Source organism: Vanellus vanellus (genome assembly GCF_965231255.1).
Source record: "Vanellus vanellus genome assembly, chromosome: 14".
In the NCBI taxonomy this organism is placed as follows: domain Eukaryota; kingdom Metazoa; phylum Chordata; class Aves; order Charadriiformes; family Charadriidae; genus Vanellus; species Vanellus vanellus.
In genome coordinates, this window is record NC_138919.1 from 11,010,839 (window position 1) to 11,034,373 (window position 23,535).

Consider the following 23,535-nt stretch of genomic DNA (forward strand, 5'->3'; position numbering starts at 1 on the left):
ATACATTTATTAATAATACTGCAGATATCTAATACTTGCCATTAGAAAACTAATAGAAATTAATCAATTGCTGAAATTTTACTTTTCATTCTTGAGTGTTCTAGAAGGCCCACATTCAGATAGGATTGGTGCCTTTCTTGTTAACAAAAGATGCGAGGAAACTAAGTGCAAAAAATTTTCTTGGCCTTGTTGTCATTGTAGACTTCTCTCTTTAGTTACCAGCTGACCACGAGTCATAAACAAATTTTGCTGCTACTGTATCTTCAACTGCCATCCCTGAAAAAGAATTAAAGTCACCTTCAAACAGTTCTTCAGCTGTACAAAATAATTTAGCTTCAGAAGGGAACAGAAGGACTCAGGAAATTATCTAACTGGACGGGAACAGGAATCATTCCTCATCCCAAACACCTACGGTGTTACATTCAAAGTTTATAGCCATCATGTAACTGTTAGTTGTGCTATATGAAGTTAATTTAATAGCATGAATCTAATTTTCTGTGTCTATATCACAACTTGGCCCTTTCAGGCCTCTTTCCCCCCAAACATCAACTCCAACCCCACAGTACACTGCTGCATTGTCTGTAGGTCAGACAGACTCCAGGGGCATAACAGCACGGCATTTGGGTTGGAGCTGTATTAATACACGCTGCAGTCATGTGTTGAACAATTGTGAAATGGAAAATGTACTTCTTCCTATTGTCTGTTTGCTTTCCCATCACTTTTCATTACATCAGTCCTGCTAGATAAGTAAAAAGGGAAATAAAAAGGGAAAATGCATTGCCACAGCAGTTTTGAAGATGATCAACAGCTTTCCCACGCATGGGGGACCCAGTAAATAACAAGGCATTGTTTTCTGTCAGACTTGTACACAGGAGGGGTTGTTCTTACCCAGCGATTTAAACACCGTTGTTTTCTCAGGCAGGGCTGGTTTCGTACCCTTCACCACCTCTCCCAGCTCAGCAAAAATCTCTGCCTGTAAAACAATTATGTATTTATACAAAAACATAATATCCATCCATACGTTAACAGAAAAACACTTTTTCCCGAGTGACTTCAAAATAACTAACTCCTCCAGCTTTGCTATCCCAGAACCGATTCCTTTCCATGTTGAAGCAGATCAGTATTCAGACAAACAATACAGAAACTGGACAGAAATCACAGAGGAGTGTAACGGTTTTCAGAGAAAACCGGCTGTCAGACCTTCCTCAGTCAGTAAGTTACAGCGGATAGCTTGTTATCCGACAGAACACACGGGGTTTCACACATATTACCATATCTGGACCTGTTATATTAAACCTCAAAAGCGGAAACCATATTTGTTCTGCAAAAACATTAAAAGACAAAGACCCCACTCCATTAAACCTAAAAGAGTCCCTAACATCAAATTTCTGCATATCACCGTCTGCTTGGCTTCTGTCACCCATTTTCTAGAGGCCTGATTTGTGTTAATCACATTGAAATCTTATGAGAAGAAAGTCACAGGCTTTAATATATTTGAAAAATATTTAACATAACTACCAAACATTGCAGGAAATGTAGGTCTTTCAGAAACAATATGTTATTGTACACAATACTGAAAACATGCTACTGTAATACGGTGTCATGTAATGACTGATACAGAGCTTTGGCATAGACACATAGAAGAGTCAGTTTGAAACCAGTTTATCTTTTAGCCTGTGCCTGGAAAGCATTAACAACTGGATTTGATGCTCTAAAAAGTTTCAGTGCAGCACATAATCGTACCAACTCATTTCAAACACAACCAATTGCCACAAAAATAAAGTCCTAATTTAAGAAAGTCTTACCCCTGATAATATAACATCTCCCGATTCTGTAAGAGCAGCTTCTCTGGAATCCACAAACAAAATGGAATTCTTCATCAGTTCATCATCCAGTTCTCTCCAGTCTGGTCTGCTTGCTCCAACAGCTAAGACAACAAAACTAACGAACTTGAGAGGAATGTTTAAAAAAAAAAAATTCAAAACACATTTTGTCCAAAAGACATGTGTGAAGTAACAATGGACATTATCGTAGAAACCCAATATACACATAATCTGATGTTAGCACTGAAGACACATTGATTGATAAAACAACAACAAAAAAAATAGGATGTGCCTGAGCAACTGGGAAAGAGTCTGGATTACTCTCAACCTTGACTGCTAGTTATGCAGATGCTGCTGTTGACAAGAGTCTTACATTCCCCATAAGCACAGCCAGAACAACTGGAATCAATCAGCCTTCACATTTCAGCCTGCTGAAGCATTAATCTGCAACTTTTCAGGAAGCAGAAGAGAGATTCTTTGCTGGCACTGTTTCCACCTCTTTGGTACACTAGTCAAACTGCTCCTTCCAAATAACGCTGACAGAGAAGGGGAAGTAGCACTGCTTAGCCCTTCATCATCTCCTAGCTATACAAGACATGTAAAGATATGTGTAACTATGTTTAGGTAGAAAACAAACAAGCCTTTGCCAGCAGCTTTGAAAAGGACACTGATAAATAAGTGTGACATAATTACTCTTTTCTGCTTACAGATGCACCATTAGACTAAACTTTGATCATTTAGTGACACAACTCAAATAGATAATCTTAAGATTATACAGACTACAACTCTTCTGCAGACAAACAGTAACCTGTTTCTGTGACTGCCAAATTAACAGCGTTTTATTGCTTTTTATTTTTTAAACAGAGTTAACTAACATTAATACAGCTCCTCTAAAACATTCAGCATTTCATTTGTCAGTAGAACATCCTTGTCAGCAGACTCTGAGTAGCTGAGGCATAAGTCACCTCCCTTTGTCTGTTATCTTTTGTACCATTGTCTTTCATCAGATCATTACCAAATTCCTTGAGTTTTATAGTCCTTTTATTTGATTCACATTGTTTGTTACATGTCTATAGAGAAAAATAAGATTTGAAGAATCCCTCAATTATCCTGAACAGATAATAACCACAGTATTACACAACAAAAACTTGCATGTGTTACTATTCAGTGTTACTAATTAGCATTTTTAAACCTATAGCCTTCTATTATTTCCTTCTAACCCTTTCAGCAGTACAATTTGAGCAGATTATGGATTTTCACCTGCCTAGAGAAACTGAAAACAAGTCAAGGAGCTTAATTTTAGATACAGCAAGACCACTATGAACTTCTTATGAGTGAAAAAAACCCAACCAGTTATACTGTAGTCAAATGCTTTTTAGAAGTGTCCAACTGCTATGGAATAATAAATTCCATGTTGCTCAAAGGCCTTTTCAAACAGCACAAATGCTGCAATGGAAGGGGGGGCGGGGGAAAAAAAAAAAAAAGAAAGGAGAGGGGTCTTTGTGTATGTGTCGCCTCAGTGACTGTAGACCTTAATTGATTTTGGTTGTATTTCTGGCTTCCATGCCGTGACATAACACAGACAACACCACTCAATGACAAAGGACTAAATTGAGTTTGAAAGATTGGTAGAAAGCTGCTGGAATGTGGAACTTTTCTTTAAATTGTTCCCTTTGACAAATCACTTTTGTCTTATTACCACGCTATTTGGAAAGTGCACAAGATCAGCTGAACCAGGCCCACAATTAATAAAACACAAATGTGTGTGTGTCCAGATACTCCAAACAATAGTGTGGCAACATCATTACAAGGCAGGCAAAAAAACACCACCGTGCCCCCAAACCTCACTATAACTGGAGGTCAAATTATTAAGTTCTTACCTCAGTTATTGCATCTTTCTAACTCAAGTAAAAAAAAATAAATCAACGTGATCAGACCAAAAAGGAACAAATAGAGAAGCTAACAAAATTGGGTGAAGGAAAGAAGACAACTACCAGGGGAACATTACAACGAGCAGCAATCATTTTGGAAATAACATGTTTGTATGGGTTATTTAAGAAGAGAGCAAGGTGAGCATCAAGTGACAACATGATGGCAAAGATGATGCACCACTAGGGTAAAAAGCATATTCCATGCTCTCACAGACATCCAGTGCTGGAATATGCAGGAGATCTGGCTCCAGACAACCAGGAAGAATGGGCTGGGAAAAGCAGTCCTCGCTAAAGAGGAAAAGCCGAAACAGAAAAAAAATATTCATTCTGAGAAGCACAGAGCACTGCTTTTCAACAGTTTTTGATGCTAAACAACGTGATACTAAGTGTATCATTTCAACAAAGAGAATGTAGCATACCATTGATATGGGCACCTGGTTTTACCCAGTCACCAAATAAAATAGGTGTTGTTGCCATTGTGACTGTTAGAATCACATCAGCCCCAGTAACTGCTTCCTGAGCAGAAGAGCAGACCTGCACTGGACCATTAACTGAATTAGCAAACTTCACTGCTTTCTCTTTGGTGCGATTCCATATCCTGACCTTCAAGGAAAAAAGACAAACAGATTAGCTTGGAGAATTCCTCCTTGCTGAAAGATAACACTGTTTCAGTTTTCAATAGATAGTTACACATATCCTAAAGGTGGGGGTTTTTTCCCCTTTACTGCTCTCATCATATAAATGATTAGACTTCATGTGTGTGCAGCTACATTTGAATGACTGTTCTGGGATGCTAGAATAACAGCTCCTTGTAGAGTTGTGTCTATAAAATCCAAGTATTTCCAGTAAATATGTTTAAGGAAAGTCATAGAAAGCTTATCCAAGTATGGCATACATAGCAGGATTTTCTCAGACAGAGAAAAAAATAATCTGAAACGACTTTGTTTCAAACTTTTTTTTTTTTTTTTTTAAAGACCAACATTTGAGCAAGAAATTCTACAGCTGTTCACAGGATTCTTAGGTTCTGTAGAAAGAGAATCAAAACATGATTAGTCCCATAACTTCTGTGGTGGGTTGACCTTGGCTGCACACCAGGTGCCCACCAAGCCACTCTATCGCTCTTCTCCTCAGCAGCCATGGGGTGGGGGAGAAAATAAGATGGAAAAACTTGAGGGTCGAGATAAAGGTAGTTTAATAAAACAAAAGCAGAAGACAAACAACATGATAACAAATGCCCCCCCCCCCCCCCCCCCCCCCCCCCTTTCTCTTAGCTTTTATTGCTGAGCAGACATCATATGGTATGGAATATCCCTTTGGTCAGTTGGGGTCAGCTGTCCTGGCTATGTCCCCTCCCAAGATCTCACCCACCCCCAGCCTACTGGTGATGGGGGAATGTTGGAGAGACAGCCTTGATGCTATGCCAGCACTGCTTAGCATCTGTAGCCAAAACACTGGTGTGTTATCAACACCTTTCTAGGTGTTGATAGACCAATACAAAGCACAGACTATGAAGGCTGCTATGGGGAAAATTAACTCCAACTCAGCCAGACGCAATACAACTTCATTGACTGCACTTTATTTATAAGTGCTCCTGAAACATAATAGAGAGAAATACACATATCCTGTTAAGATGTGTCCATTACCTCCTTAAATGTGAACAGCTCTGTGAAGATATCATAATGGCTATATGCTTGAACACCAGCTCCCAAAATGCACAGCACTTCCGCAAAAGGTGGCATTAACAACTAAAAAGTATTAAATATAAAATATAAAATGCAAGGACAATATATTAATAGATATGACAAATGTATATAAAAATGCTAAGAAAGCAAGCAGCATCCTTAGTCCTTTTAAACAAAAAAATAATGGTTTCATGCAAAAGCCAGTATTGATTCCTATTAATATAAACCAATTAATTTACCACTACATATGTATACTTTTTTTTAAATGCAAAAGCTAGTGTCAATAACACCAAAGTACTTCTTGGCTTAATTCCAGTTTTGAATTGTCCGACTCTTGAAATTCAGGCTTAACATGCAACAGCATAAGACAATGCAAATTCTGGGGCCTTGGCACACTCTATTAGTATAACGTATTACCCCTATGTGACTAATTAAGTGTAAAACCATAGTGTTGATGTTCTGCACTGGCTGAAAATGGGGCTTATAATACCAAAAGCTATCACTACTGAAAGTGGTAGTTGCGTGGGTAAACTGGTCCTCGTAGCCCCACACTAAACCTTTTTCATGAAGCCATAAATCATACCACAAGCACATCTTGGCATCGTAAGAGCCATAATATATACACATCAAGCATTGTAAAAATAGCGATGGTCTTGAGGAACAAATATTAAAATACAGTTCTATAGTTGTTTTTGGTTTTCTGGTTTAGTTGTTGCCTGTGATTCACCAGTACTTGGCAAAGGGGAAAAGAGCGCTGCTGGATTGCAGCCCTAAGCTATCCTAGTGTCTTGTTTATGCATTTGCTGTGGCCCCTCACTTTTGTATAAAAAGCTTTAGAATTGTCTAGGCTTGCAACACTTATTCTGCTGCAAATAAATTGGAAAAAAAATCTCATTGATCCCATTTTTCAGTAGCAAGAACTCTTTTCAACGTTCCTTTCAAAGACTCTGAAGCACTGATTTCAAAGGTTCCTTGCATAAAAGCATGAGCCTTTGAAAAGCAAATGCCATAAAGAGGACAAGATGACAACTATTAGCTAAACTCAAACACTCCTGAAAATTTCCCAAAACAACATACGACAATGAAGGATCTGATCTTGAGGTCCCTTCAGCAGCCAAGCTCCTTCGAGGCCAGCAGACCTTTGACTGTCAGAACTGCCCGAGTATAAAATGGCTGAGATGAATGAAGTCCTATAACCTCATGTCCGAGGCATCCATTGTAAATTGTTCAGTCCCTTGGACCAGGGGAAGCTCATGGGGACAGGGTCTTCACTCCAATTTTATGTCAGTTTAGCTCTATTGCCACAGATAGAGTCACACTGGCAGGAAGACTGCCACTAACGAAGTGGTGAGATCACCCTTCATTCTGATGCAAAGCTGATAGGTGAAAAACAGAAGTATTTTTCAGCTCTGGCCCTCTTATTGCCTCATCCTTTGAGGTGAAGGCTAAAACCCTGCTGCGCAATGGATGGTGACTTGTTCTCTTCCCGCTATTAGCAGGGCAGCCAATTATAGTTTTAAAAAAAAAGAATTCAAACCAAACAATTTCCAAATGAAATTGAAATGATGTAAAGCAACATACAGCAAGATACACCTCACCTGTCTTCAGACACTGAAATTTACAGCTGTAGTCAGGGACAGTCATCTGGACAACTTCCAGTGACGACAGAGAAACTGACAGCCACCACCGGACAAGTCATCCATCTATCCTGGGCATCATCTATCTTAAGAATACCTACATTGCCCCCCAGCAATGTGCCATTTCCCTCTTTTTCCAGGTCCAGTGCAACCCACCTGTCCTGGCCCAACAGCAGAAAACATACATCTAAACAAAACTGAATTTATCACCACAGCTGCATCACCCAACGCTGTAAAGGGGCATGTTAAGACAAGTATAAAAGAAAGTGACAGAGGAAGACACTTCAGTAAATTCCCAGACGAACATGCAGAACAAACCACAAAAACATAGCTCAGATTCTTTCCCCAATCACACAAAGTGTTAAAGCCTGACACGACTTACTCAATCAAAACAGAAAACTGCATTTTTGAGTTTTCCCTGAAGATATACATGTTAACATGTTAACATAAATCTAAATTAAAGCTGTATTTGATGAAAATTCACATGCACTGGAAGTCATTTACATCGTTCCCTCTAGTTATTTTTATATAACACCACTAACTGATTCAGTCCTGATTTGGGAAACAGAAGACATACCTTGGTAGCAATTGCAGAAACTGCAGCTGTTCGTTTTGCTGTAATGACACTGCCATCTAGGACCTTTTTTAAAAAAAACACAAAAAGTTCAGACTGATATGAACACTGAGAACATATGTAGATACCAAAAATTTTCATCCAATTTGTGAACTATGTGATATTACAGGGCACAGATAAAAATACAAAAGTTGGTAATTACTATTATAGCAACCTCAAACCATATAGAAATCACATTTAAACTGCGTGGATTCTCTGCCTATTCCAGTTCTTCAATATCATTCCACCAGCATAAATGGAGCGAAAACTGGTCAGAGCTGAGCAACCCCTAACTCCCACAGCTCTTTGTGCACTGCACTACCCTGGCTCTCCAACACAGGGAACAGATCGATAGAAGCGCAATACTCTGCACTCCAGTAAGACCAGTGACCAGTGCAAGCTGGCCATGGTTCACTAGTCTGCACTATCTTGGTCTGTACAAAGGGATGACAGGAAACCATGGAATCCCTTTAGCGTGTATCACACACAGTGGGGCACTCCTGCCTCAACGTGTATTAGTTACTGCGCACAAATGAATTATGAGGGTTAAAAAACCAACACAGTTTTGGAATAAAAGCCCCAAAGAGTTTTCTTCACCAGTTTCATCCCTTTAATAATCATTATTACTAAAGTATAATGCAAGTTGTCAATGTTCATAAAAAAATGCTTAAATTCTTTAAAGAAAAGAAAAATCAGACTCTGAACACTGTTCCCTGCAATGCCCACTGGAAGTCTCCTTCAATTTAGACGTAAGACAGTTCAAGATCAACTCTTTATTCAGCAAGGGTTGTTTTCCTTTCAAATGCAAGGTGAACTTTTCCTGATCATTTCTCTTCCAGTCACCCTGTGAGCCATCAGATTCCCTTCAAATCACAAGCAGCAGTGAAGAGCAGAGAGAGTGTGGTTTAACACATATGGAAGATATAATGCCTTAGGCCAAATCCTCGTTTGGCACAAATACATTTTCAGTGATGATGTGGGTAAACTCAGGCCAATTTATACCAGCTCCAGCTTCTACAAATCAGAAGGGAAAACTGACAGAACATGAACGGAGAAGAATGCAGAAGCACGCGTGAAACTCACAGCTTTTAAAGAACCATTTCTTGGGTCAAATAAGAGAACTGTCGCTTGGTGAGAAGGGACAGAGGAATCCTTCTTATGCTCATAAAAAGTCACCAACTTAGTTGTCAGAGCATCATCTGCAGCGCTGTAAGCAGGCATGACTCCCAGGAACCTTGTGAGAGAATGACTTATATTACTAAGTACCTTTAGCACGGGAGCCTACAGCCACCGGGGTGGTTAACATCAAACCGCTACTGACCCGTTAATTAGCAACTCGCTACCAACGACCTTTTCTGATGCTCCAATCCCTTCCCCGCCTCTGGCGGCCCCCCGTTCCTCACCCCAGAGGGGTCACACCTCCTCCCGCCGGCGCCCACCCCACCCCGGGGCTCCGCCAGGCCGCCCCTCGCAGCGCCCACCCCGCCTGCCCGGCTCCAGCAAGGCAGCCCCGCCGCCCGCCTCACCCGCCGTGCCGGTGCACCGGCACCACGGTGCGCACGGGCTGCACGACGCCTCCCGCCGCGCCGGCCGAGAAGTTGGCCAGGGCGGCCTCCAGCGCCGGCAGCAGGAGGCTGGCACGGTGCAGGTGCTTCTCCACCTCCTCGGCGCCGATGAACACGGGGGGAGTCGAGCCCATGGCGAGCACCGACCGAGCGAGACAGGGCTACAGCACCACGTACCGCCCCGCCCCGCCGCTAAGTACTCCGGCGGGGCGTCCCCGCCCCCCGGCCCGGCCCGGCCCCGCTGCCGCCCGCCCCGCGGCGGCACCGCCCCGCGGCCGCCGCCGCCGCGCTCCCCTCAGCGGAACGGCCGCCCCCCGCTCAGGCACCGCCGCGGGGGAAGGCGGCCTCGGACGCCGCGAAATGGGTCTGCCGTGACGATGTACTGACGGTTCGGCACAGCCCGGGGGCACCACGGGAGCCCCGCGCCCCGAGGAGGGGGACAGCCATCCCCCCGCCGTGACCGGGGCGGAGGCGGCACTCTGCGCATGCGCACGCCTGCCTCGGGCAGCCCGCCAGGGGTCGCTCTCCCTAAAGGCGTGATTCTAAGCACGAGCGGTAGAGTTTGGGCCATTCGCTCGCTAGACAGTCAACGCGGCGCAAGGCGTGCCGGGAAGGCAGAGTCTTCCTCCGGGACAGCCATCTTGTTCTCCTCGCCAGGGCCGAGCTGAGGGGCGCGGAAGGATGAAGGGGTTCCCGGTGGTCGCGCGCTCCCTCTCAGTGAGTGCGACCCGGAGGCGTTGTGTATGAGGGGTGGGAGAGGTACAGACAGCGGTGACAGCGGTTGTTCCGGCCCCGGCGGCTGCGGGCGGGCCTGACCCCACCTAGCCCAGGAATGGCGAGCCGGGCTGGCTGGCAGCGGGCGGACGGGCGAGCGGGCTGCGTTCCTGCCTGTGGGGCTGTCAGCGAAGAGCACGAGTCGGGGCCAGGGCCGGGATCGAGCCGGCCGGGCGGGTGGCGGAGTGGGGTAGCGGGTCTGAAGGTCAGACAGGCCGCGGGCCGGGCTCAGGGCGGCCTGCGCGCAGCTCCGTGGCCGGGAGCGCCTGCCGGGGCGCGGGGCTGCCCGGGGGCTTCCCCAGAGGCCTCTCCCGGCAGCGACCGACGAGGCAGGGCCGGCCGGGGAGGGGAGGAGCAGCCCCCCAGGGTGTCCTTTCTCGCTGGGGACGTTTCAGCTGCTTGTGGCGAGGTGGTGCCCTTGGCAAACGGGGTTCGGATTGTCCTGGGGGCGTGGAGGGGGCAGAGGGCTTGTTCTGCAACAAATCTCCTTGAGCCGGCAGACAGCTGGAATTTGCGTTAGATCTCTGCTGGAAATACTCTCGAGTGGGATGGTGTTTTCTGAGTCACAGTATGTTTGAAAGTCAATTTTAGACGTGCAGTAGTAATTCATAAATAAGTCGGCTTAAAGGTTAAAATTAGGTGTCTTAACAAATTCGTGGTGGGGAAAGAAAGGAGTTTTTCCTAGACTCATACATTGAATGGAGTCTGTTACAAATCAAGGGGAATTATGTCATTGGTGTCCCTACTACTGAGCACAGTTGTGTTTCTGTCACTTGGTTGTTGCTCTGAGATGTATGGGAATTAAGTTAATTTTCTAATGTGAAAAGAATAGTAATAAATAAATTCATTTTGCAAGTACAAGAAACTTCCAAAAAGGGTGGAAGGGAATAGCATTTCAGATTCGGAAACAATGGTCTTGTCATTTCTGTTGCCAGCTGCTGAAAGGAAAGCTCTTGCCATGTTCACCTCTTCAATTTGAAGGCCTTTTTCTGGTTATTAACTGTGCGGTTTGGGGACTTGCGTGTGTGTCCTGTTTCCATGCAGCAGTCAGTACAGACAGGTTGGTGGTCCGAGAGGTGACTCTTCAGGAGTTGAACTACCTACATCTAATAAATCAGAAAGTTACCTCCAAAGTTGTGTTCTGCATGTGTGGATTGCTAGCTGTTTGTTCAGTTAATTGATATATATTAGTCCTACAGATTATATGGTGTCAGTAGACATACTGCACAACAGCAAAGAGGGAAAAAAAAATTTCTTACAGTGCTATTTCTTAAACATCAGAGACCTCGTGTAAGTCATTGCACAGGTTCCAACAGCGGTGTAAAACCAGAGGTATTACAAGGGAATCACTTGTTTTTACTCTGGGGCTTGGAGTTGTTCATTATATTTCTCCTTTAAAATTAGTTGTTTTTTCAATATTTAATGGAATATGTGATGAACTAATTCAGGAAATGCATTCTCTTATGTTTTTGCTGCTAGAAGAGACTTTACTCACTTAAGGTTGCTCCTAAAGTTGCAACCTCAGCAACTGCAGAACGAGTGAAATTATCTCCAGAGTCTGAGGATCTTGAGGTCAGTATGAATACTGGTATTTTTTCTCTCTCCTTCTTATTTATCTTTTAGAACTCAGACAAAGCAGAACTCTGAGAGTACTTCCAGTGGATGACTTAACCAATTTTTTTCTTTTTAATGCAGATTACAAAACTACCAAATGGCTTAGTTATTGCGTCCCTGGAAAACTTTTCTCCAGCTTCAAGAATTGGTGTGTTTATTAAAGCGGGCAGCAGATATGAAACCGCTAGTAACTTGGGAACTGCTCACTTGCTTCGTCTTGCATCTAATTTGGTAGGTGTTTATTCTCTTTGTTACTACGTTGGCAGTAGATGAAATGCTGGAAGGTTTATGATCGCAAAGAGAAGCAATATGGTAAAAATTGACATAAGAGATCTTATAAAGTGGAAAACAATGTACAGTGTTCGGTTCTTCATTACCTGGTTCAAGTGCAGAAGAAATGACATTACTTACTGGAAGACTGAAGCTGTGCACATAACTCATTTTATTTGAGCTGCAGTAAAAGTTAATTTGGGTGGCTGACAAAAACTCAGTTTTGTGTGTGTAATATTTCTGAATAGTTTTTCTTACTACTGCCATAAAGATATTTTAAGCTTGTTTTCTGTTCCTCTTTTCTGGCTAGCTTCAGTTATACAAGATGCTGTGGAGGCAGATGCATATCAGCAGGTTCAAAAAAGAATCAAATTCATTGAAAGCAGGTTGTTAAACAGTTGCTAATAGGAGTAACTCCTGTAGGTATTGCAGGAATACCATTGAATGGGTTGTGGGATGTTCCATTTAAACAGCCTTGTTTGTTGCCACTGTCAGGTACAGAATGTTGGGCTAGATGTTCAGTGGGTTTGACCCACTCTAGCCCTTCTCAGTTGCTGTCTGGCTGTAGCTGCAGATGTAAACATGACCTCTCTCGCACACCAGCCAGGCTGTGAAGATTAGAGCTATGCAGGGCCACTGACATGCCTTTGACTGCTGTTGCATGGACTCAATCCACATCAGTTTCAGGCAGAAAAAAAAAAAAACAAAACCAAAACAAAACATCCCAGCTGCTTAGTACCTGCTTCCCAACTGCTGCCTGACGTTACTGTCCCCAGAGAACTGTCAGCTAATAAATAGTATGTATAGGTATTCCTTGCCCTGGTTTTGTCTAGTTTATCTGATTCAAAGAATCCTATTAAATGTTTAAGCAAACCTGGATCATTCTAGAATGGGGCTGGTGAGCAAATATGTGAGCAATTATGGTGGAAAATCAGAGAGGATGATAGAAATGATTGAGATTAGGGATACAGTAAGATGGCTCAACTTTTCAAAATGACTTCTGTATAAATGAATAAATGGATACTGTTTCAACTGTGTCTGAGCCCTGAACAACCTCAGGCAGATCTGTTCTTAAAATAGCTAGAATTTTAACTTGTACTTTCTCTCTTTTTTTTTTTTTTTTTCTTTTTTTAAATAGACTACTAAAGGAGCATCTTCTTTCCGGATTACTCGTGGCATTGAAGCTGTTGGGGGTAGCCTAAGGTTTGTAACCACATACAAAGACAATCTATCTTGGTGAAATGCAAACAAGCTGGATGACTAAGGGAAACTTAAAACAATAAGCATAACAGTATGTAAGCAGAGAAGCTCAGTGTGGTGATGGCACTTGGATGGTGACAAGGAATGTCTTTAGTACTCCTGTTAAGGTTCAAGAGTGCACCCATAATTGGTATTTTGAAAACACCTTTCAGTTAACAAAATACAAAAGTTGTGTACCTGGAAGAAATATAATTTGTCTGGAAAGCTTAATGTTCTTTCTGCCTTTTCAGGCTTCGAGATTAAACTTCCTGAAGTCAGTATTTATTTAATTTTTTCTCCATCCTTTGTGAATAGATACTACTCATCACACTGCAATTCTGGGAACAATTCAGACAGTAGTTGGCTTTCTTGATTTGAGAGTTTAAAGCCTAGAAAACAAGCCTAAGAGAAAAGAGGGATCTTGCTTTACCTGCTTTCTTGCAATGTACCTTCAAATCTTTCAGTAAGATTGTTTTATAAAGAATTTGGTTAAAAGCAGTGTTTTATGTAACTCGAGACTACCCTTATTTGTTTCTGTCAATCACAAATATGTTGAAGCAAGTGGAAAAGACCAACTATGTTTTCTGCCCAAAGAGAATAATTTCTAAAATGCTTTGGTTAATACATACACACGTTTTTATTCAAGTTTTGCTATTCAGCCTTATTTGTTGATTTACCTTGATTTATCATGGTATCTTAAATTCTGATGGTCACAAGACATTTGTTACTACTTGAATACTTAAGATAGGAGTTTCAGTTATGTCTGTCTGTGCTGTGTGTGTGTTATCACTCCTTTAAACAGTCCTCTGAAGCAGATTTAGGGTTAGCTAGATATTCTAGTCAGTATCTTGCTGATTAATTCAATGGGGAATATGCGTGAAAATCCAATTCTGTGTTCTCTGCTGAAATGGATTCTGTATTTTTTCTCATTTAGCGTATACTCAACAAGAGAGAAGATGACTTACTCTGTTGAATGCCTGCGTAACTATGTGTAGGTATCTAGATACGCTGTAAACTGAAATATTGCATTCTAACTAACTACTCTGTGGTAGAGACCTATAATTTTACAGGGTAGGAGTAATATCTATTTTCATGTCTTTGTAATAAATCAATAAATTATTTTATTAATATTCAGCTTGTAACATACAAATGCTATAGAACTGAAGTTGAATTCTTATATTTTGTACAGCAGTGCTAATAATTGCTCTGGCTTGAGTGATATATTTTGTTGTTAATGTGTTGCTTATGGATTAGTTTGAATTGCTTTCAGCTTCAAAACAAATGCTACTTCTATTGTCTTTAATGTCTTTGTAACTTTTTTTATCTAGTGATACAGTAATGGAGTACCTTCTTAATGTCACCACAGCACCAGAGTTCAGACCATGGGAAGTAACTGAACTTCAGCCACGATTAAAAGTTGACAAAGCAATCGCGTTCCAGAATCCTCAAGTTGGTAAGCGTATTTTCTTATCTACTGCATTTGCTTCATGGGAGTTTCTTAAAAACTAAAAACTTAGGAAAAAAATAGTTTCCCTTTTGCTCTGTCACATGTCCATTTCATTTTTCAGTGTTTCCCTATGGATAGGTACAGTCTTTCTGCAACGTTTAGCAAATAACATGCTGAAGACAGCTTACACTGTTCTTGACAGCTTCCATTTTACCTGTTTGGGTTTTTTTTTTTTTTTCTTTCTTTGAAGTACAACCAAAGAATGTGCAAGTCATTATTGTTTTTGGCAATATATTAGCAGTGGCTTGTGTTCTGAAAACAATTTTTAGGTATTACTCATCAATGTGGAAACAGTGTTCTACAAAAGACTTCTTGAATTTGTATGGTTATTTTGGTATAAAAAAATACATGTTTTCATAACACTGAGAATGGGTTCCAGTTTTATGTTTATAAGTTTATCTTCATGGATTTAAAAAAAAAAAAAACAACAAACAAACAAAAAAAACAAACAAAAAAGCCAAACACAAAGCCTCAGCCAAACCAATCTTATTCCAATATATCTTATGTTACTTAACTCTAGTCATCCAAGTTCACCCAGGTAGTTCTGCACAATAAACATCATTTGTACTACTCTGTGAAGCATGATCACCTTCATAACGCACTAAAGGTGACAACACAATGTTGGGTTTTGGAAAATCTTGGGCTTATATTGAAGCACTAATATTTTTTTAAATCGGAATCAAGAACAATTTTTGGTTTTTAAACTTGTGTCAACTACAGGTTGGTTTCATAGTAATTTAATATTTTCAGTTACAGTTATGTTCAGAATCAGAACTATGAAGAAATGAGTGTCATCTTTCTCTTGAGAATGTTTTAAGAATATCAAGCAGGAATGAGTAGAATCTATCAGATGCAAGAAGAAGCTGATGAGAAGGGAATTGAAGACGCTAGCATCCTTCATCTGCATAGGGAGATAGATGAGACATCACATAAAGCTACAAATAGTATTATAAACCTCCTGTTCTTTCTCAAGCTCAAGAACAAGGGGTGCTTACAGTGAAGATGATGATGATACTGAAGCTAATTAACAGGATGTTAGGGTTTGTTGTTTTCTACCACTCCCCCCCCCAGTGATTGCATTTATAGCTTGTTGTTGGGGCCGAAACATGTTGAGCATATTCAAGTTATTAGATATTTTTTTTTAATGAGTTACAAAAGAATAGAAGCCCTCAGACCAGATTCTGTTGCCCGAGGATTTGGATGAAACTTCCATGTGTATTGGACGATTCCAGGCTTGCCTTTGCAGCTCTTGTAGTCCTTAAAGTGGACCACAGCTCTGTTTCACTGGGGTAACATTTAGTTTCATTAAATCTTCATTAAAAGTGTCTGTTCTGTTCACTATCATTGCTGAAACTTTGTTCCTCTTAGGAGTGCTGGAAAACTTGCATTCTGCAGCTTATAAGAATGCTCTGGCAAACCCCTTATATTGTCCAGATTACAGAATTGGAAAAATTACTTCTGAGCAGGTAGGTTTATTTGTGTCATGTTATAAATCTGTTTCAGTTTCTTTATCAAGGATAGATGAGAGAGACAATTAATTTAGTAAATATGCAGTCGGTATTTACTATCATATTAGTGTCATGTTAAAATAGTTTTATTTTCATGCAGCTTTTACTATTACATACAAAACTAACGTTCAGATTTAGAGAGGTTAATGTCAGTGGCTTTTTGTTGATAGGATGGCTGTCAATGAAATGCAAGTTTTCTTGTCTAAAAGGGTTGTGTAGCTGTCACTGGAGAATGTGTAAAATGCTATTCTATAGACAGTTTATTTTGGAAGCATTGGAGTTTGCTGCATTAAGAATTATAAGGCTGAACAGTGGATGTCAGAAACACACTTGCCATTTTTGTTCTTTGTACAAAATACCCTAAAATGTGAATTTACTGTTGCAGCTTCACCATTTTGTACAGAACAATTTCACAAGTGCGAGAATGGCTCTTGTAGGAATAGGTATGTATGTTCTTTAATGGACAGTGCAATTCATAAGGGGAAAAATACTGTAGAAATCTGAGTTCTCTGTAGAAGTAAAATGCTATAGAACACTTAAAACACTTTTATGTAACTGCTGCAGCTTTTCAATGTCGTTACATTACTTGGAGTAAAATATTGTATTGCAGGTGTAAAGCACTCTGACTTAAAGCAAGTTGCAGAGCACTTTCTAAATATCCGAAGTGGAGCTGGTATTTCTAGTGCAAAGGCTGTCTATCGAGGGGGTAAGTATGTTTCTTGTATCTGTTCTGAATTACTGATTTTCTGTTTATTGTAAATATGGCATTATTCAAAGTTACAACTGAAAACTATACAGTTGTACTAAATGCTGTACCTGGGAAGTGACAGTTCAGAGGCATCTCCCATCTAAATAAGCAGCGGATTATTCCCCACCGTGGAAAGATCTCAGATAAAACTGAACCCATATCTCCAACAAAGCTTTACCTCCAAGATCTTTTATTCTTTGAAGTGAAAAACAAGCTGGCATATGGATTCTCTCGGCGTTTTGGGGAAGATTCCCTTAAGAATAGATTAAGGACTGTCTAGAAGTGGTGGCAAGCTTTATTTTTAGGGAAGATCTGTTAGAATGCCGTAAGTCTTTCATGAAAGACAAAGCAATGCTTAGTTCTTTCAGAGCTGTATGTTGTACGAATACCAATAACTATTCTTTAGTTGGATTATCGTATCACTCTGTAAACAGACGGGGAGGAAAAAGTTTCCAACGTTTAATATTTGACCAGAATAACTTCTATAAAACAGGATAAATATTACTATGAACAGAAGGTATGCTACTTTTCTGGATATCTGTTACCTGGAGACTTGCTGAGTTATATTGTCTCATACTATGTGTGGTTTAGGGTTAGGTTCAAATAAGGCATAGTAAGGCACTTGGTTTTGTCATTGCAAGAACATTTTTTGAATGGAAAGGACTTTTTTAAAATGACTTACAGCCTACTAACAGCTTCTTACTGTCTTCCTGAGGGGACATGCAGTAACTTCACACCCCGTCTTCTCTCTCATGAAGCTCACTCCTGGCTGGAAATGTTTCCTTTCCATACCTCTGAATGTACAGTAGTTTCTAACTGAACACTGCATTACCTTCTATTCTGTTGTTGTATTTTTAGGAGAAGTCAGAGAGCAGAATGGCGATAGCCTCGTCCATGCTGCTATTGTAACAGAAGGAGCTGCCGTTGGAAGTGCAGAAGCAAACGCGTTCAGTGTTCTTCAGCATGTTTTAGGTGCTGGACCCCTTATCAAGAGGGGAAGCAATGTTACCAGCAAATTGTCTCAGGGTATTGCCAAAGCAACTACCCAGCCATTTGATGTAAGTTCAAAGGGTTGCTGTACTCTTGTATTTTAAGTAAAATGTTTGTTATCCTTTGAGAGGCTTACTACTTCCAGCTAGAATCATAATTAATCATTCTTGCACAAGTTACAGTATTTCAGAGAAAGCCTTCCGATCTGATCTTTCCTCTGCATAGAGGGAGTTTAGCTCCTGAATTATGGTATTTTAGATCCTAATAGTTTTTCTATGCTTGATGCTTGGTTGTTCTGCTACTTGAAACAGTTGATGATGATGATGTTTGTTTTGCAGGCTTCCGCATTTAATGTTAATTACTCTGATTCTGGGCTCTTTGGGATTTATACCATATCCCAGGCTCCAAATGCTGGGGAGGTGAGTTGCTGATTAGAATTTAAGTAATAACAACAGGACCCTCAAACTAGTGTTTTGATTTGAGACGGTGACTAATTCATCTAAAAAAAGTTAATTTATTTCATTTCTTGTATAAGAATGCTGCATGTTCAGTTATGACTTAGCTCTGTAAGCTGGGAAGGAGACTTGCTTTCTGGGAAATACAAATACCTAATATGAACTAGAGCTAGTAGAATACCTTGTCTTGCTGCCTGTAATTGCTGATTTACATGTGTAAGCCTAAGCATGTCATGAGGAACGTGCTGGCTCTTGAAGCTGGCAGAACTGAATACTCTTATGAAGAATGGTAAGACCACGCAAATTAACATGGTGTTGCAATTTAAATTTATTACAGTGTTTTCAGTTTTGCTATAAAGCTGTTCAGAATTGAGTTCAAGCAGACAATCCTAACACTGTCAACTGCTCTCCCTGAAGTTTTTAAGATGTCAAATGATAGAAATAACATGTTGAAATTTAACGTGGGAAGAAGCCTTAAATGATTTCGTTTTTCTCAGGTCATTAAAGCTGCTTTGAACCAGATAAAGGCAGTTGCTCAGGGCAGCGTCACCGATGACGATGTCAGAAAGGCAAAGTAAGTGCGTTAAGAACTGTCATGTGTTGTAAAGAGAAGTTTCTTAACTTGTAGCTACTTGTCAAACACTTAGACTATTCTGTGCAGCAAAGCTTATCGCTGTCCTGTAATTATTTCCATGAGGAACTGCTTGCTTTCCTGCATTAGAATTGAAGCACTGTAAACACTCTCTTTTTTCAAAGCAATCCAGATTCTCTGCTAGTGGTATTTCCTAACAGAAATTTATTAGACAAGTGTTAGTGTTTTCTAAAAACTGTTTTAATGTAAGAAATTGGCAAGTATCAGCAGATGCTGTCGTTTTAGTAGTACTCTGTAGTATTAAGATGTATTTAAATTAGAATCCTAAATTGCATTATTTAGTTAATTCCCTTTACAGTCACACTGCAGCAATTCCCAAAACAATTATATTAAGCAATTTTCTGCATCTTCTAAGATTAGTAGTAATGAAGGTCTGCAAGTGTAAAGCACTGAATTAGTGATATTACATCCAAGTGCTCGAAATACGTGCCCCTAGGAATATTTGAGATGGGGGAAAATTACTATTAGAGATGCAGTAATACCAACAAAGTTTTAGGATTTGTAATTTATAAAGGGTTGTGCACATTAGTCGGTGCTTGGTCTCCAAGCAGTTTTAAGCTGCACTGAGCCTCTGAAACTGTAGTTGTTTGATACAACAATATAGTACAAATTCACTCAAGTAGCAAAATTAAAATAGTCTGTTGCGTACATAAAATACTTACAAGACTCCACGTAAAGCTTGATGACACAAAACATGATAACCTAGACACGACTGTCTGTGCCTTAGTCACTAGTAGCTAAAAGGTGAATTCTGGACCTTTATATTTGGCACTACTAGTTTTGTGTGTTGCGAGTTTATTTTGTTTTGTGGTGTTTGTTTTTTTTTTTTTTTTTTTGTAACAAAGCTGCCTAGCATTAGGGTATTACACACAGTGCTGTGGTGCTTTTTTTTTTTTTTTTTTTTGAGTTTCCCATCTGGAATGGCTTCTCATGTTTTCTATATTGCCATTTTTTCTTTAGTGACCAAAATAAAAAACAAAACCAAAATCAAAGTCAGTGATATTTGCAGAGTCTTGCAATTCAGTCAAAAATACTAAGCTACTTAATCATATTCTATTGGAGTAAACCATTTTCTACCATTTTGACTTTTAAAAAATAATAGAAGGACTAGCTTATAAAAATACAACTTTCACATGTAGTAGTGAGGCTGCGTGAAACAAGAAACAGTATAAACTTGCTGAATTTTAACAGCACATGGAGCTATTGCACAAGGAGCTTAATCATTTACATTCATTGCTTCTTTGTCACTTACAAGAAAATTGCTGTGTGTACATCTGTTCTTGATGAGAAACTGGAATAAATTTTAAACCTAATTTTTAAACTTGATAGATTAGTTTGCCTAATTCCTGGGGTACCTGCATTAGTTACTTCAAACAGAAAGAAATTCTGAGCTAGAGATCTTCTGACGGTGTGGGGTGGCTGATCATTCCAAGGCAGTAGGTGTTCAAGTACTGTGTCATTTGTCATGCGTGGCCTATTTGTGGTGCCTCTTTTCTAGCTACAGACCCCTTCCATACTTGAAAAGGAAAACATCGCAAAATGGAGAGGAATCTTGAAAACCTAAAGAGCACCAAAAACTCATTGCACTTTGGGGGACAGTGGGGAAGGTAATAACAGGACTTACGTGCTCACTCATCCTCAATGCTTTGTTTGATGGCAGAAATCAGCTGAAAGCCACCTATTTGATGTCAGTGGAGACTGCAGAAGGGTTACTGAATGAAATTGGCTCCGAGTCATTGGTTTCTGGCACACACACATCACCATCTGTTGTTGCTCAAAAAATTGACTCTGTAGCCACTGCTGATGTTGTGAATGTAAGTATGTGTTGGCATCTACAGGTGTTCCTTAATCACTGTGTAAGTTGTTTGTTGGTTTTTTTTTTTATACAAAACTGGTGCTCATTTGTGTGTGTTTGTAAACACACACATATAATATCTTCAAAAAAGCAACTCATTTACAAATCCCAGCTGTCTGTCTTTTGATGTTTTTACTGTTTTTAATCCTTTACACTGTAAAACTAGTATAGCTGGGAGGATGTGAAATTCTCATCTACTTCACTTAAATTTACCAAAACTGCCAACTATAGTATTCATGGAAAACTTGATCTTAGTTCCAGTGCAGGCACTTCTGTGTCAAGGCTTTTAGGATTCTTGAGTCTAGAATATTTAGTGTGCTTCATGATTAATTGACATAACTGAATTGCTATTCCAAATTATCTTGTTGTTTATACTTGAAGCAAGCTTCATACAGAAACCCATCAGAAAAAGAAATTCTAAGATAGAAAACTTGTTTTTTCACAGTCACCACTGATTTGTGTTGCAGTAGCAACTAGCAATAGATTTAGTAGTAAGGAGATCCACAGTATCTTGTGGTGTAAGAATTATTCTAGGAATAACCATTTTCAAGGAGTTCATGCCTTTTATATCCAACTGTCATTCTGCCACTCCTGTTTAGATTATAAAGATAAACTCTGTTGTAGTGAATATTTCCTTATATCCATCTTTCTGATTTATTTTCAGGCTGCAAAGAAGTTTGTCAACGGGAAGAAATCAATGGCAGCTAGTGGGGATTTGGGAAATACTCCTTTTCTTGATGAGTTGTAAAAACAAAACTGGGATGCAGATTCAAGATGGACCTGAGCTCTTAAGTCACCTATGTTCTAAATAAATTACTAGGAACTTGTTATTTATGAATTCAGTTCTTTCAGAAAATTAATCTGGAGTAATTGTGGGCTTGCACTGATGAAATAAAGTGCTGAGTTCATACATTTTGTGTTTTGGTTTTTTTTCCACTGAAAATGGTATCTAATACTGATAAGTCTGACTCTGTACACTGAAGGTAAAACTACAGTGAGAAAATAAGGTGGCTTTTAGTTGAAGTAAAACATAGATATATCAAAAATTATCACTGTGGTGCAGATAAATACTGTTATTGCCACTAGTTGTCCATGTACTCTTGTATGTTTAGGAGAAGTTCTTGATAAACTGTCTGTGCCATCCTTATATCAAGTAAATGAAGAAACTTACTTTCCAACAAAGATGAATATGTTAGACCTTCTTAGAGCATGCAACTGCTACTTGTTTGGGACTAGCAGAGGCACTGTTTCTGAATGTCTTCTCCACAAGTAGCATCGATACACATCTTTGAGGGGAGGGAGGGCATTGCTAAAACAGCTGTATATAGCTAACATATCATTTCAGATATCTTAGGACACTTAGATCTTTTTGGAAGTCTAGGCATGTATTAAAAAAAACATACAATACAACTTTGGAAATCTAGGTTTTGAAGAAGTCAAGTTTTGAGCTATTCTGAAACAAAGGTAAATTCTTCCAGATAGGATGTATCTGATGCGGAAGGGCAGGAGGAAGAGGAACTGGTCTTATTGTTTTCCATAGCCCAGTATGAAGGAGGTCTAACACCACTAGCATCAAACTTAGGATTGCACAATGCATCAACATCATTGTGACGTACAGCATCACAACCATTGTCTGTGCCTACTCTGAGTGTCTGGCCTGTATCAGATACTGATGGTAACTTCTGTGTGAACTCACAATAGTATGACTGGGAAGATTTATACTGAAAAGTTTCCAAGCCTACGTCACCATCGCTGCTGGACCTGGCGTTGTTCTCATCCTCAGCATCTTCACTTGAGCTGAAAACACATAGCACGGTATTACTTCAATATGCAGTAATTCCCATAGCCATTTAGTTAACTAATCAGAGAGTCTTAAGTTTTTTGCAGATACTTGTTCTAAAGACAAGTTCATTAGTTCTGAAGCTTCTCTAGTATCAAACTAATGCTATTATCCATAGTCCTTTGCACACTGTTTCCTTTTAAGAGCTAAGTTGAAATTTGGTCAACAGAAAAGCAAGCCATCCTTCTTCTGCTCCTTCAGAATAGCAAATAATTTGATTAATTTAAACATAAGCTTAGAGATTTAAGCTCTTTGCTGCATGAGCTTCCTTTCTGCTGTTCTAGCCTAATTATCTCCTTTTACTACTTCTGTTCCTTCCCCTGCCTCTGAGGTTTTGTTTCTATTAACACTTTGTGCCTCAGGAAAACTTGCAACTGCCTTGTATCCCATCTAGATTAATTATACTTGCTATATGAGCCATCTTTAGGATTGAGAGCAATATATTTTTAAAAGCTTCTGTATGCAGAAGCTTTCACAAGAAGAGTTTATTTTTCCTGAAGTTTAATTTTAAAAGATAATCATTAGCTGTTGTCAGTAGTTAGACTGATTAAGAAACATAAGCTTTTTACATGGTTGTAGCGAGACCTCTATCTTGGCATCATCAGCTCTTGTCATTGCCTACATCCTTGGCCATTACACATCAGCATGGCATTTTTTACTTCAGTGGCATTATTGCCAGCCAGACTTTTCATGGTCCCTGTACATGTGGGAAGGGGCATGTCTAAAATTAATGTTTGTCCCAACCTTGTCTTCACTGTAACTAGAAAAGTAAACTTTTCTTTTGGTATTTTGGTATTCGTTCATTTCAAATTGCAGTTTTCTATTTCAGAAA

At 39.9% G+C, this 23,535-nt stretch overlaps 2 protein-coding genes across 3 annotated transcripts; one reads left to right on the forward strand and one right to left on the reverse strand.

Annotated features, from left to right (window-relative positions):
* Window positions 1-30: 30 nt before the first annotated feature.
* On the reverse strand, window positions 31-9,385 carry CRYM (crystallin mu; the record flags this gene model as incomplete). The annotated part of the gene is made up of 8 exons (XM_082490652.1): window positions 31-276; window positions 889-973; window positions 1,806-1,927; window positions 4,174-4,357; window positions 5,398-5,499; window positions 7,651-7,713; window positions 8,770-8,920; window positions 9,213-9,385. 8 exons carry the CDS (start codon window positions 9,383-9,385, stop codon window positions 212-214), a joined length of 945 nt encoding a protein of 314 aa, XP_082346778.1. The 3' UTR covers window positions 31-211.
* Window positions 9,386-9,866: 481 nt separating this feature from the next.
* UQCRC2 (ubiquinol-cytochrome c reductase core protein 2) lies at window positions 9,867-21,775 on the forward strand. 2 transcript variants are annotated; one of them, XM_082490313.1, is made up of 14 exons: window positions 9,867-9,968; window positions 11,505-11,597; window positions 11,721-11,870; window positions 13,048-13,112; window positions 14,083-14,139; window positions 14,477-14,601; window positions 16,024-16,121; window positions 16,549-16,606; window positions 16,774-16,869; window positions 17,770-17,969; window positions 18,240-18,320; window positions 18,854-18,930; window positions 20,669-20,822; window positions 21,528-21,775. In XM_082490313.1, exons 1-14 carry the CDS (start codon window positions 9,933-9,935, stop codon window positions 21,609-21,611), a joined length of 1,374 nt encoding a protein of 457 aa, XP_082346439.1. In that variant the 5' UTR covers window positions 9,867-9,932; the 3' UTR covers window positions 21,612-21,775. The 2 variants fall into 2 exon arrangements, with proteins under 2 accessions (XP_082346439.1, XP_082346440.1); XM_082490314.1 differs by having other exon boundaries at window positions 9,889-9,968; window positions 11,508-11,597.
* Window positions 21,776-23,535: the final 1,760 nt, after the last annotated feature.